The sequence below is a fragment of the Lonchura striata genome, chromosome 3, assembly GCF_046129695.1.
Source record: "Lonchura striata isolate bLonStr1 chromosome 3, bLonStr1.mat, whole genome shotgun sequence".
Taxonomy (NCBI): Eukaryota; Metazoa; Chordata; class Aves; order Passeriformes; family Estrildidae; genus Lonchura; species Lonchura striata.
This window is the reverse complement of record NC_134605.1, coordinates 15,383,967-15,398,166: the sequence shown is the minus strand read 5'-3', so window position 1 is coordinate 15,398,166 and position 14,200 is coordinate 15,383,967. Positions and strand designations below refer to the sequence as shown.

General features: G+C 35.9%; 1 protein-coding gene across 2 annotated transcripts in view; it reads left to right on the top strand.

Moving 5' to 3' along the window:
* LRPPRC (leucine rich pentatricopeptide repeat containing) overlaps positions 1–14,200 on the top strand; it is an 85,449-nt gene that overhangs the window by 56,508 nt on the left and 14,741 nt on the right. For both annotated transcript variants that reach the window (XM_021526450.2, XM_021526451.2), the window contains exons 26-31: positions 3,404–3,472; positions 3,721–3,811; positions 6,076–6,218; positions 6,330–6,411; positions 10,256–10,379; positions 14,043–14,131. In XM_021526450.2, coding sequence (XP_021382125.1) covers positions 3,404–3,472; positions 3,721–3,811; positions 6,076–6,218; positions 6,330–6,411; positions 10,256–10,379; positions 14,043–14,131 — 598 coding nt within the window. The remainder of the gene's footprint in view (positions 1–3,403; positions 3,473–3,720; positions 3,812–6,075; positions 6,219–6,329; positions 6,412–10,255; positions 10,380–14,042; positions 14,132–14,200) is intronic.

The following is a 14,200-nucleotide window of genomic DNA, read 5'->3' as shown; positions in this document are numbered from 1 at the left end:
AGCTGTAAAGATAGAAATTAGCTCAAATAAAACTGTTAGTACAGAAAATCTGCTGATTAGACCCCTTCAATCACCTGAAGTGACTGGTTCTCAGAAGGAGGAGAACAAATCAAATGCTTTCAGTGTGTTAGAACTGTTGCATGATTTTTGAGTGCTGCTTGACAAGAGTTCTTCTAAAGATGCAGCATATTTATCCCTTTCTGGTTAGTGTCCCTTATTGTGTGTGAAGGTGTAGAATCAGTGAGTAAATTGGTGTGGGTATAAGTGTAGAATAAGTGTAATTGTTACAGAATCACAGATTATGCTGAGCTGGAAGGGGCCCATCAGCATCATCGCGTCTCACTCCTGGCCCTGTGTAGGTCACCCCAAGAATCACATCTGGTCTAAGTTTTGATCAAAACTCTGGACTGATTTCTATAGGAGATACGACAAAATAGCTGAATTCTGCTTAGCCTAGAGAAGAATCAGGGAATGATTTTATATACTGATCATTAAGCTAGTATGAAATTGAGATAATAAAAATCAATTGTATATTGTCTTCTAATACAAAATCTAAGCTAGTGAAAATAATCAAAAGTGGTAGTACTTTGGTTGTTCTCTGCAAAAGGTGGTAGAGGCAACCTATTGCCAAAAGATCTTCTGAATGTGATGAGTCTTAAAAGGTTTCAGGGGCAACTGGAAGAGCTTATGGAAGAGAAATAACTTAGTAGAACCAGTGTGATCCACTGAACCTCAGGTAGTTAGAGAGTAGAAGAGCACTGAAGGGAAAGTATTGCTGTGTTTTATGTATTTTATATTCTCCTGTAGTTACTGTTACAGAGAGGATAACAAGATTTGATCTGGTACAATACAACTGTCTTATATTTCAAAAGAATGTAAAAGACAGACATCAGTGTTCAGTTTATATGCTGGATGAATTGCATGAGACTCTGAAACAAATCCCCAGCAAAACAAAAAACCACTAAGACTCGATATAGGTTTTTTTATTACTTAGTCCATTGAAACAAGCATGATCAAAATTGTAAATGGGAATTTGGAAGAGTAATTATAGTTTTTTTATTTAATTTTTCTTTATTCCTTGCATTCTGTTATTCTTTTTTTCAGTCTGCTGTATTGTAGAAACACTGCTTGCTGCTAAATGCAGTGTTTAAAATTCCCTAAGATTGTAAAGGATAAGCTACAAATATGGACTATCAGGCAAGCCCTGGAGATTTAGTTAATCTGACCTAGATGTTCTTTTGATGATTGAGACCTGCAGTATGTGAAAACACTTCTCAATTTCAAAATGAAACACAAGGATATCTGTTGTATAACTCAGCTGTCCTTGTAGTGACAGACACATCAATCATTTCTGAACAGGAAAGGATTTACTATAAAAAGTTTGTAGCTTTCGAGCTGTTGAGTTCATTGGCATTCGGATCAGCAGTGATATTGGAAGTTGTAAGTGAATTCAGCATTTGAATTTTACCATGTCCTAAAGAGGATTAGCTACAAATGCAGGCAACATACTTCTTTCTTTTTCATTTTCAAGAGCCTGTTGTGTATCAAGAGCCTGTTGTGTAAGATGTTAATTCTTGACTTAGTTTTTAGCATATTTTATGTGAAACTGCTTGGTAGATGTTAAATAAGCACTGAACAGGTCCCTATAAGTATAAGTAACTGTGGGGAGGGGAAAAAACCCAAACAAACAACTAATTGGAAAAAGCATGTACCTGGAAAGCTGTGTTTATATATACCACTTTGAATATGTGGGAAAACACAATTTTTCAGTAACCTTCTGGGCTGAGACTATTCTAACAGTACAGCTAAATACCCAGAGATTATTCATGTTGAGGAGCTGTGGGATAAGCATCCTGTTTTAGCAGACCCTTATGTTGACTTCATAGAATGGTTGGGTAATTGGTAGGATTATATAGCCCAGCATTTACTCTGCAGAACGCTGTTTGCTATATATTTAGCAAAATTTTAGAGTTTTCACTGAAATTTTGCATGCTGGTTCTCTGGTGTATGTTGAATTATTTCAGAAAGATGCAAGGGTAGTAATTCTGCGCTTGGAGAATACAGGAGAAGGAAATTATCTGTGTTTAAAAGAGAAAAGGTAAATTCACATTTCCAATAGTAATTGTTTTTACTGTTTTGCAACTGAAACTTATTATTTCTCACAGCATTTTGTTCAAACTGCCTCTTTTGTGCAAACTGGCATTCAAATTTTTAAAGTTGCACTTCACATTTAAAATGTAGAGATTTCATACAGTATTAAAACTTAAAAGCCTTCAAGAGTCAAAACACCACCCTGTAGGGGTGAACAGACATTTCCATGGAATTACTTCAAGCTATATTAATGTGAATGGACATTTGAAATAAAAAACAGAGTCCACTCTCTAAATTATATTTGTGCTAAGACAAGATAGTATAAAGCCAGGAAATCCAAGTATCTTTGGGAAGGAAGGCCAAGAGCTAAAAATAATGGATGCTTTACACACATTTTGCTGTAACCTTTTTTGGATATGTTGGACATGAGTAGGTAGAATGTGTGACATGGCTCTTCAAAAAATTTGACTTTTCCTATCTTTATTTAAGAATTCAGTTAAGTTGAAGAACTGCTGTTTTGATTGTCATATGGTGCTGGGAAGGCACAATGTGGTTTTCTACACCAGTCAGAGTTGCAAGGATTGAAACCTTTTCTTTGAGCATGTGTAGCTACCATGTTGCTGCAGTCTGCTTGAAATAACAAAGGAATGAGTAAGCAAAGGCTCACAACCTGAACAGTCAGTAACACAAAGAAGTGTGGCATGCTGACAATTGCACATCAGTTCCTCTGTGTACACACACATATGGGCAAGCCTTAAATGTCTTAGCTTTAAGAGTAAATATTGAGCCGTCTGTTCTGGAATAGGAACTGCCCTGCAGTTGCTATACCTGCCATCTGTACACTAAGTATATTGGCATCACCAGATGGTGATGGTGCAGTTCAGAAATGCGTTTCTCTAGCTGCTAAGTTGCAGCAGTGCTGAAAACAATTATTTAGTTGTGAAGACAGTTCGGAAAAAATCGGTTTTATTCTTTACCAGGGTAATACAAAGCATTACTATAGGTAGCAGCAATAATACCCAATTAATGTGATGCGAGAAGTTACTTAACATTTCAGTTCATCTGAAGTGTATTTTAAATGAACTCTCTCAGCAGCGTACAACCAAAAAGGAGACTGTCTTGAATAAGATGACTGCAATTTTTGTTTCATAAATGTAACTTAACATGATTATTTGTGAAGGGTCTAGTTGCATTTAGATTTCAAAAAACAAGCAATAGCTATGAACTTTCATTATGAATACCTGTATTATGTTTATTTTCCCTTAGAATGTTCTATGTGCAGTAATGTATTTCTTCTGAAAATATTTTACAGACTCCTGGCTTGAGAGCACACTCTGGAAGATTGCAATGGTTTGCAAAAAAGTGTATATTAAATAAACAGGTATGACTCATCTGATGTGCTCTGTGGAGCTGTCATTTTATTCCAAGAAAAAGTGTTTTGAAGTATTTTCTCACTTGATTTTTATGTTTGTGAAAGGACATGTGACAGGCTGGTGAGGTGAACTTAATGCTGGTGTATACTTAAACAGAGGTACTATTTTAGCTGAATGTACACAGCATGTATGTACACATATACAGAAAAATAATTGCTTGGCTGAGGTATAAATGTGTTCTTCCTTCTTTTTGAAGATGGAAACTTTGGAGCAGTTGGTAGAATCAACTCGAAATCTGTTTGAATGTGATAGAGATGAGATGTACTACCACCTGCTTAAATTGTGTGGTAAGTGAGCTTGAGATCTTACCCATATTTGTAATCTGTTTTCCTTTGTGGTTGGAGATGGGACATAACCCTGGAGAGAAGTTATATCTTGATAGACACTTAGTCTGGCTAGCATTTTTGTGGGGGAGAGGTCAGGGGTTTGGTTATTTTCATCTGCAGACCTGAACACTTAGCATAGTATGTGTGGATAGATGGATGTAATATATAGACTTATGTAGTGCAAGTTTTCCAATCCATGCTGTTGTCTGGTGTTACTATTTGAAAGTTGATTCTGTTTTGGCTTTCAGTGTGCTTAGAGAAGAAAGTCTGCTGATCTATTATCTTCATAACTGACAAAAATCAGGAGTCCCCTGTAATTGGCTCTAGTTCTGCAAAACACATATATTTTTTTGGATTACTTAGTTTTCACCAGCCACAACCTAACTTCTGCATCATTTATAGCCATAAAACAGTCTGGAAAACTGAAACTTCATTTCTGTGCTACAGACTTAGTGTAGGATGTATCTATGAGGTTTTCATTCCTCTTTCTGTGTTCTTCAGTCTATGTTGGTTTTGTTATTCAGTGATTAAAATTTTGGAGATTTATTTTAAAAATACATTGAAAAAATACATTGTGTTAAGATTGGATATGGAGCACTAAACAGTAAATTGGGACGTAGAGCATTACAGGGATTTCTATGTATTTTGGTAATGTATGTATATATATCTATATATTACTGGTGTTTGATATATCTGGAAAACTTGCTTTTGAATTTGAAGTCATTTTAGGTGTTCTCCATGTGTATTTTTGATGCAGGCCTCTTCCCTATTGCACTTAGCTATAGCAGGAGAAGACATGAGTACTTGCCCAAAAAAAACATGACTAGAGACCCCATCAGAATTTTGCTGCTTTTCATTTCCTGAAGCCTTGGAAAGCTTCAGAGAAAACTGTAGCATTACCTAATTCTGGCTTTATGCATACTGGTTTACCAGCAAAGATCAAGTAGGCCTGAAAATCAATCTTGTCTCAACAGGGAGAGAACCTTCCTATTTCTCCACTCATCCTAATCACCTCTGGCCATGACTAAGTCTGACAGTGTGCCTGCTAGGAAGAGAATCTAAGAAGATACAATTCATCAAATTCTGTCATGCAAAATTCTCAGTCTTCTTTCAGAAGACAGAACCAATTTCATCTATTCAAAGAAGTGGAAAACATTTGTGGGTTTCTGTCACCATGAAAGAGAAAAGCCATGCATAATCCTGCTTTCAACCATTTTAGATTACCTGTCAAAGCTGCCCCATGCACAACTACAGTAGGACTGTCATTGTGTACCAAAACCATAACTTCAGATCCATTTTAAGCATAATAAAAAATAACCTACCATCTAGTCCAAGCAGTAATCAAAAATGTTGAAAATAAGGCATTTGATTATCACAGAATAATTTATACTGGAGAAAACCTCAGGAGTCTAAGCCTGGGCTGTTTCCTGGAGGTGGGATAGCTCCAAAGTCAGATCACATCAAAGCCAAGTTTAGTAAAGGTTTGGGTGCCTCCAACAATGGAGATCAAAAAACCTTTCTGAACAACCTGATCCTGGATTTGTTCATTCTCCAACAGTCCATTGTTGTAGCTTTCAGATGTCACCTTCCGCCTTTTGCTGTGCATTTGTGAGGAGAGACTGGCTCTTGAAGAGTCAGTGAAGAATTTACAAGCTATGCATATGTAGTAGGAGAGCAAAACCTGAACTAAATGAAATTTGAATGAAATGCCAAGGCAGTTTATTGAGAAGGATATTTCTGCTTTAGAGAGTTCATTTTTACCAGGGTGTAAATCAGTCGTGTCTGAGAGTCATAAATGCTTCACAAGTGGTGACTGCAAAGCTAGAAAACGTAAAGGCAACAGGAGAGCACATGCTGTAGGTAGTTAAATGGTAGTGAACTGTTTTATTTCATAAAGTCCAGATTTCTGTACATAACTGCAAATAGTGATGCATATTTAAATTTCAATTAACAGTCTAGAAAAATTGAATTGATGAGCTGGGATGATCACTTCTGCACTACTTTTGAGCTGATTTCTCATTTATCTGAATCCTATAATCCTTGGGGTTTTTTCCTGGTATCCTCTATGTATTAAAATAGTTTAAAACCTCAAATTGATGATTGTATGAAGTAGAAGTACATGATTAATTGATGTATTATTTTCCAAAGACATCATTTTGATTCACCTTAGATATGGACGTGTAGTCTAAATCTGCTTTTATCTGAAGATTTTGATCTTGTTTCAGAGAGCAACAAGGACTGGGGAAAGGCTGAAGCTATTTGGACTAAAATTCAAGAAGAAAATATTGTTCCTCGTGAGAAGACACTAACTTTGCTTGCTGATATATTTGAGAAAAATGGTCAGGTTGTTCCATTTGAGGTACCTAAGGTAAGTGGAGTTTAACTTTCCTAGTTAACAACACTTATGACTATATTTCTTCTTACTAAAAAATATTAACAGGTATTATTACAGTAATTTAGATGTTTGTTTCTTTTAAAGGATAGGACTGAAGATAGCAGAAGTGATGCTTCTGGGGAAAAACTGAAAATACAGATGCTTTGCAAGAAAAATAAAGCAAAAGGTAAACTGGAGTCCACTGTGGGTTTTTCCCCTGCCATGTTGAGGCTTCATTTAACTGCAGAACTCTTCTGTGCAAACTTCCCAGCCTCTGCTAAAAACAGAGTTAATTTCTGCATGGACGTTTGCTTTTGTATATGGAAGAGCAGAGTGTATTTCAGTGCCATTCCTTTGATTTGGTCTGTGATTAATCTCTGGAAATCCATTTCTATCCATCTCATCCCAAAGCAGGGTCACAGAAGAAGAAATACTAGTGGGGAGGAATTCACATAATCACAGAATGTGGCAACTTGGAAGGGTGGATCATCTGGTCTATCATTTTTGCTCAGTCTCATCCTTGAGCACATGGGACAGGATCCTTTGAATATCTTTATTTGATGAGACTTCACAACCTCTCTGGGCAATCTTTCCAGTGTTCAGTCACCATCACAAATCATGCTTAGGGGGAACCTCCTGTGCATCAGTTTCTGCCCATTGCCTCTTGTCCTGTTGCTCTGCACCACCAAGAAGAGCCTTGGTCCCAGTTAGTTAATTTCTAGTGTTTTCCAAGGTGCAGAGCTTTTCAGTATTCTGGGAAGACATATTTTCTTCATTTATACTATAGTATAACTAGATACCTCACTTGAAAGCAGTATAGAAAATAGAATTCAGTAGGTTTAAGAATTAATTTTGGTGAATGAGAAAGATTTATAAATGCAAGACACCTAGTAATTTACTTCCCTAAGTGTAATCAGTATATTTTATGGGTTGGACACAGATTTTTAAGCTCTGAGTCTTTAAAAGAAGAATGTATCAGTCATTCAGACATTTAACTTACATTGTTAGTGAAATTGCCATCATCCTAAATACTCAGTTTATTTAGATTAGGAGTCCAAAGTTGAGTCTGGATGTTCTGCAGACTGAGAGTGCATTACCGTGTTATGTGTATGAAATTAAGAATTGTGTATTATGGCAGACATCATGTTTTCAGGAAATTCTTCATGCTGGTTACTGTTTGGTATCAAATGAAGATATGTTTTCATTGGAAATCAGATGAAATCAAGGGAATGTACTTTATTACATTTTCACTAGGAAAGTGCCCTGTGCCTTTGGTATCATAATTAAATCATAAATGATCAAGTGAAGAGCAGGAGGAAACTAAATAACTGCCTTAGACTTTGCAGGGAGATCAGTTTAAAACAAAAATATAAAATAATACTTCTGTGATGACTTCAGATATTGAACTTAGTAATACATCACTTCTGCATATTCTTTTATTTAAAGGTGCAATATTTGAGAGAAGGTGGTCTAGAGCTATTGGGAATGAAGGGGAAAAAATGTTCCAACTATGTTGGAAAGCAATTTGTCTTCTTGGAGAACTGTTCTCTTGGCCTTAAAAAAAAAAAACCTAAAAAAATGAAGTTGTTGCTTCTTTTAATATAACAGTATCATGTAATTTTGGTGTGAATGTAATGGGGCAGCATTTTGATGGGAAAAATATTAACTCAATCTAGTTATGTAACTATTCAATTAACTTTCCAAGTCTGACACGTTTTGATAATCTGTTCTCCAAAGTGCTTGATTTATGCAAAGTCATATTTTCATCTTTGTCGTGATTCCTCAGTGTGAGAACTTGACTCTAGGGGATCATGTAACACATATCCCAAACAGTCACAATTGCTGAAATAGATTTGACTGTCTTGAGAACTGAGGCTTTCTTGGCAAGTTGTCACTTTTCTAACAAATCTTGCTACATGAAATAGCTGGTATAACACAATATGATTTTGAAACCAAGAAATTTCTCTTTTGAATGCTAATATATTTCAATAATTTTAGATGCCATCTGAAGAAGTAATAAGCTGGTAATACCTGATCAGGGGTATGTCTCAATTGAAGATTGATCTACATATACTTCAAACATGCTTCTTGCAGAGATGGAAAATGAAGTTAAGAAAAAAATCTGAATAGGATGATCACAGGACTGACATACACAACAAAATTGATAGAAATATTTTTAATTCTTCATTGAAGTAGTCATTACAAAAAAAAATTTGGGTATATTTTCTTGTAAAATGAGATCTTATATGTTATGGACTATGATAATTGATGGTAATATATGCTACTATGACTAGTAGCCAGGTCCATTTCTGTACCCAACTGATGAAAGTAATATTTAAAGACAGGGTGAAATCCTAGTTCAGTCTGAAGACAGCAGAGCTTTTGTAGGAGTCTCTAAACATAAGAAATTTTTTGCCTTCAAAAAATAGAATTCAAACAGACATTTATGAGCAGAAAAACCTGTTACTAGTCAGCTACATTTTTATAAGTCATTAGTTGCACTTCTAGCAGGTTATACTGGAGGGGTCAGAGGGCTGTTGTTCTTGTTGAATGTGGTTGCTGGTACCTCAGATTTCAGAGCAGTGGAAAGAAAAATGTCTTCCCACTGAATTTAAACTTGAAGACTGAATGCTGGTGATCAGCATCTGAGCAGGCAAGAGAGTTCATCACATTGCTGCAGGCCAAACTAACTTCAGACCTCTGAGTAAAAGTGGTGGAGGATGAGGATTTCAGGACCTTTCTTATGTGGTCCTATTGTTGTTTCATTGCTCTTTTGGTTGACAGTGCAGTCACTCTTCTAATTTTAGACTCTCTTGTATACATGAAACTGAAATGCACAGAAGTTCATTTCATTTTTACTAAGATCCTATTACCTTTTATCTCTGTTCATATATATATTTAATAAAGTTCCAAGCATACAAAGTAGATTATAAATGGCTATGGTAATTCTATTTATTAACTTGGTGTAGGGGTCTGTGTGATGTAAATAATAAATTTTATGCATAGCCATTTCTGTGCCTACATTTCAGGGGGTTTTTGTGTCTATTTTTTGGCTGAAGAAGTTTAAGATGCAAACTGAAAGGCATACCAACAGTTTTGATTAAAATTCCTTAACACACTGTACTAAGTGCAATTAGTGTAATGCTTCTTATGACATTAAGATTCAAATTAGTTGTCTTCATCTTTACTTTCAAAGTGGAAGAAAAAAAGCTTAATGCTTAGCTGTGAAATTTGTGGTGATAGTCCAACTATTTCTGGTAAGTTTTAAAGGTTACTGTGGCTGTGATTGGAACTAGCAAAGGGATTATTTAATGAGTCATTAGAAGAAATGTGCAATCTCTGTTTAGATGTAAAAGATCATTTGTGGTTCGTAGCACAGCTTTCTAGCATATGTTACAGTGTGGATGGCAGTTCTAGCTGCATGTTTATAGCTGCATAATCTTGTTTCAGAAAAATAAATGACTGAAAACTGTGCTTATCATTTTTTCCCCCTTTTTGGTAACATCTTTTCATACACTGACAGTTATTGTGAATGCATGAAATAAAACTGTTAATCAGCCAAACAAATGCAGTGTAGCTTACTTGCTAAATATCTGTATATTTGTAAATTGTATGTTTTGTATAAATCTTGTCGTAGCCAAATAATTTGATCTCCCCATATTGGAATTTCCTCCTATATTATTTGTTAAATGCTTTTGTGATCATGCATAAGACACTGTAACTGTATACCCCAGAATTAGGTGTTGCTTTAAAAATCCTGAGTCTTCCCCTTGTAACCAGCTCTGTTGATATTGAAGCAACAGCCACATAAAAAGGAAGAGCAGTAGCAAACTTTTTCTTCTGTAGAAGTGTGTGTTGATTGTATATAGGCAGTTTTGAGCAAGCTGTGATCCAAGCTCTGGGCTTAAAAATGTAAGCGAAGGCTACATAGATTTAGGACAGACCTTTTTCAGTGAATAGGTGACTTCTTTGAGTGATCAATGTTCTTACATTTTGACATTTCCTTTTGGCTTTCTTGCTCTTTTTTTTAGACGCCTACAATATTTTCAGGAGAATGCAGGAGATGGATGAGTCTCATTATCGTTCCTGTGAGATCCTTATAAAAGCGTTGTTAACACAGAATTGTCTTGATGAAGCCCTTGATGTGAAACGCATGTAAGGCTTTTCTTTGTTTGGGGGACATTTATTGGCTCTGAGAGAGGGGTTAAATAATTTCTGGATCATTTTCAGGAGAGTCCTTGTCTTTTAATGTGAAAACAGGTCATGACTAGTGATGATTAGGAACTGTGGTAAGAAAAACACCAGTGTTTCATAGGGCGATATGCCACATTTTTAAAAAGGTACTAGAGTGACAGTGTGTATTGCTAATAACTCATTTCAAATAACAATCTGAACAAATGTACTTGGCATCAGAGTTGAAAGTCTACCCTTCTGGCAGTCTGCCTTTTCCTCTTTAGAGCAATATCTAAACAGACAAGATTCCTTCACTTAGCTGTCTGTGAGCCTTCCCCTGAATGCCTGTCCCTGCTGCTGTCTTAACTCTGCCCACACTCCCTGGCAGCTGGCTGGCTGCCAAATGCAAAATGGTACATTTGACTGTGATGCCAGTGGCTAGAGATGACCATAAACCTTAGATCAAACTCTTACACTTCTGAAATAAATCCAACCTGCTGTCATGAATTATTAGAAGGAAAGGAATCAAATTAACCTTTAGTGAGTTGTATGATACGGCACTTGCTTTAATTATTGCCTGTACATGTGTTATGGTCAGGTTGTAGGCTTTAAAGTGTTGTGACTTGTCAATGTAGAGTTCAGAAGAACAAGAATTTAAGTTTAAGGGTTTTAAGTCTTTCCATTTAGTCAACTAAAACAAGACTGGTGGTTGTCATCAAGTGTGCTCACTGAATGAATACAGTGGATTTGAAAGTGCCTGTAGGCAAATTACCTAAATCATAGAGTACTGTAAAAACCTCATAGTTGTTGGAACCAACTTAGTTTCTGATGTCCAGGAACAGTTTAGTATAAGATTATATTGATTATTTTACTGTTTCCTTTAAAAGTATTTAGACTGGACAAATGTCTTTCATTGAAAAATTGTTGGAGTTCTGCTTTCAATAGAACAAATAGTCCTTTTTCAAATAGCTCTCAGCAACTGTGCTTTATGATAAGTAATGTTTGTGTCTGCAGGATTTATGGCTTATATTGTGGGAAAACTAAATCAGTTTATCAAATTGATCTCCCTGTAATGCTGATAACTGATAAATCTTTGCAAGTAGAAGATGGAGGGAAGATGTTTCAGGGAGTACAAGGAACATTGCTAAAATTCAGGTAGTTTGTTTCAGAGAAAATACTCAATTATCTGAAGATGTATTGGAAGGTTCTTCAGGGAAGAAGCTTGAAACATTGTGTTTCAATACTGACCATTTGTACATGGATCCACTGCTTCCCTGCTCTGTAGCTCAAACACACTTGTAAGGAAGATGCACAAAGTAGTGCATAATACCAGCAGTTACTGGCAGATTGGAAGAGAAGAAAGAAGGTGGTGGTTGTTCCTAGTATTTCAAGGATTCAGAATTGTCACTTTTGATAAGTGTTGCAGTATGTAAATTCAAAATTCAAGGAAAAAAGATAATTTGAAATACTGAAAAGGTCAGAGATGTGTTAAGCCTCTGAAGTTTGAGATGTCTAGGAGTAAAGTAATAGGATTTTATAAATATTTTCTTCTTGGTTACTGGTCAAAGCCAACGATGATCATGACCCCTGTGCTTTTCACAACTCTCCTACTCCGTAACATAGAAATGCCAAATAATGACAATCTGAGAAGCTTCTAACAGCTTACTGTTGCATCAAGACAGAAAACACTTCATATTGATTGTGTTCATTGTGTATCTGTGTGGCTTTTTTCCTAGTAACAAAATAATACTTATATGAAGCATTTTTAAAAGCTTTTAAGTTCTAAGTAGTTCACTGAAATAGAGAAGGTGATGGTGTGTGTGCCTGTGAATGAGGCATAACACATCTGTGTGTTCAGCACACATTTCTGGGTGCTTCAGAATTTTTCCAGCCTCATACTAAAAAGAGATTTCTCCTACAAAGCCTAAATGTGTGGTGGCCTGAAACTTGTGCAGCTCCTAATATTTTCACAAAATGTAGGAAAGCTACCTTTATTTAGATACATATTACTCATTTTACTGTTTGAAACCAAATTGGAAAGGTAAATAATATGTGGATAGTCTCACTGTGCACATTAACATAGACAACAAAATAACCACTTTTTTTTAAATTTAAAAATGTCCAATAACTTCAACCTGAACTGAAAAACTTCCATGAGAAAGTGATGTGGGAGAAAGTAAATAGCACTCCTACACTGCCTTGGAAAGAAGCAAACACCAGACATCCTGGAACATTACTGATCCGTTGGTCAACCCAAGTGTAGTTGCTTTCACATTCTACAACTGTTTTGAGGAATATTTACTGTGTTTAGTCCAAGGAGTTTTGAATAGAAATTTAGGAGTATTGGAATGATGGATTAGTTCTGTAATAGTAGCTAACATCTATTTAATCACACTGAAGATTGGAAGATTGGAGAAAGTAAATCCTTTGTTATATGTAATTTACAGTCTCATGCATGAATTGTTGACTTAAGGGCTTTGACAGATGGGACAAAGGGAAAAAAAAAAGGCGGAACTGAGCAGTGGGTGCTTAGGCAGGGATTAAGGGGATTGGTTGGGAGAGGAAGAAAATCCTGAGTCCAGTGACAGCATTTGTGAGCCTGGGAGGCTGAAAGTGACTGAGAGGATAGTCATATTGTGTGCAATGTGAAGGATTTTCTTGGGATTGAGGAGAACAATTTAGCAATGACCCTGCTTACCTCCCAATCCGCTCAACCCCTAAGTTCAAGTAGGTAGGCTGCTCAGTTGTTTGCCACAAGATGATCAGTGAGGTTTATCTTGATTGCTGATATGGTAAATGGCAATGCCCCCCTTTGCTCTGTAGAGATTTTGTAATCTAGAAATGAACATTTGTAAAGTTATCCTTATATATTAAAAATGGGGCTTGGCTCTATGTCATTTAGGAGCAGGAACATTTAGTAGTATAAGACCAATGTGATTGCTGGTTAGTCTCTCTTGACTCATTCCCAGAGTGTTAGAAAAGCTTTAGCAGGGTTACTAAAGTAAAGGCTGTCTTTGCTATACTTACATGAAGTTTTGTATTACAGGAGATGAGGAATTGATAAGCGAAATACAATTTTAATGTGGCTAAGGCAGCAAATGTAGGATGTTCGCTTTAAAACCTGTATACATCTAGATGACAGAAATTTGAAAATTAATCAACCAAATGATATGGTGTTAGTTCATAATATGCTTTAGTTTATATTTAAAATATACAGTGCTGAAAATAAATGTTTCATTTTTATTGCTGAAAGAATAGTTTTATATTTTATAATTATGGTGACTATTGAAAAAAGAAGAAAAAGTATCCAGCTTAGGATACAACAGAACAATGCAGGGCATGCAGTTATTTTAGTCATCTAATATGTCAGCATTCAAGAATCTGAACCGATTGTTTAAAAAAAATCTTGTACTTTGTTTCTTTTGTTGCTCACTTCCAACTTTGTCATCTGTCAGAATGCAAAAAAAAATTATCCTTCTATAACCATTGACAGGATAACACAAAAGCTGTCTCCAGGTCGATATTTTGCAGCAATATTTTTAACATACGAACAGTAGTTTTTATAATTTCACCTTGGTGCTCAACCATTTATTATCGTATCAGAAGCATGTCAGTAATTCCTTTCTAAATGTCTGCTTCTTTTAGTGCTGAGACCCACATCAAGGGCTTCACACTGAACAGTGCTGCCAGCAGCCTCCTCATCATATCGCAAGTTAGGCGGGATTATTTGAAAGGTATGTCACAATGCTTGACCTTTACGTCACATTAATGCCTCTGCAGATTTTTCTTGTAACGCCCTTCGA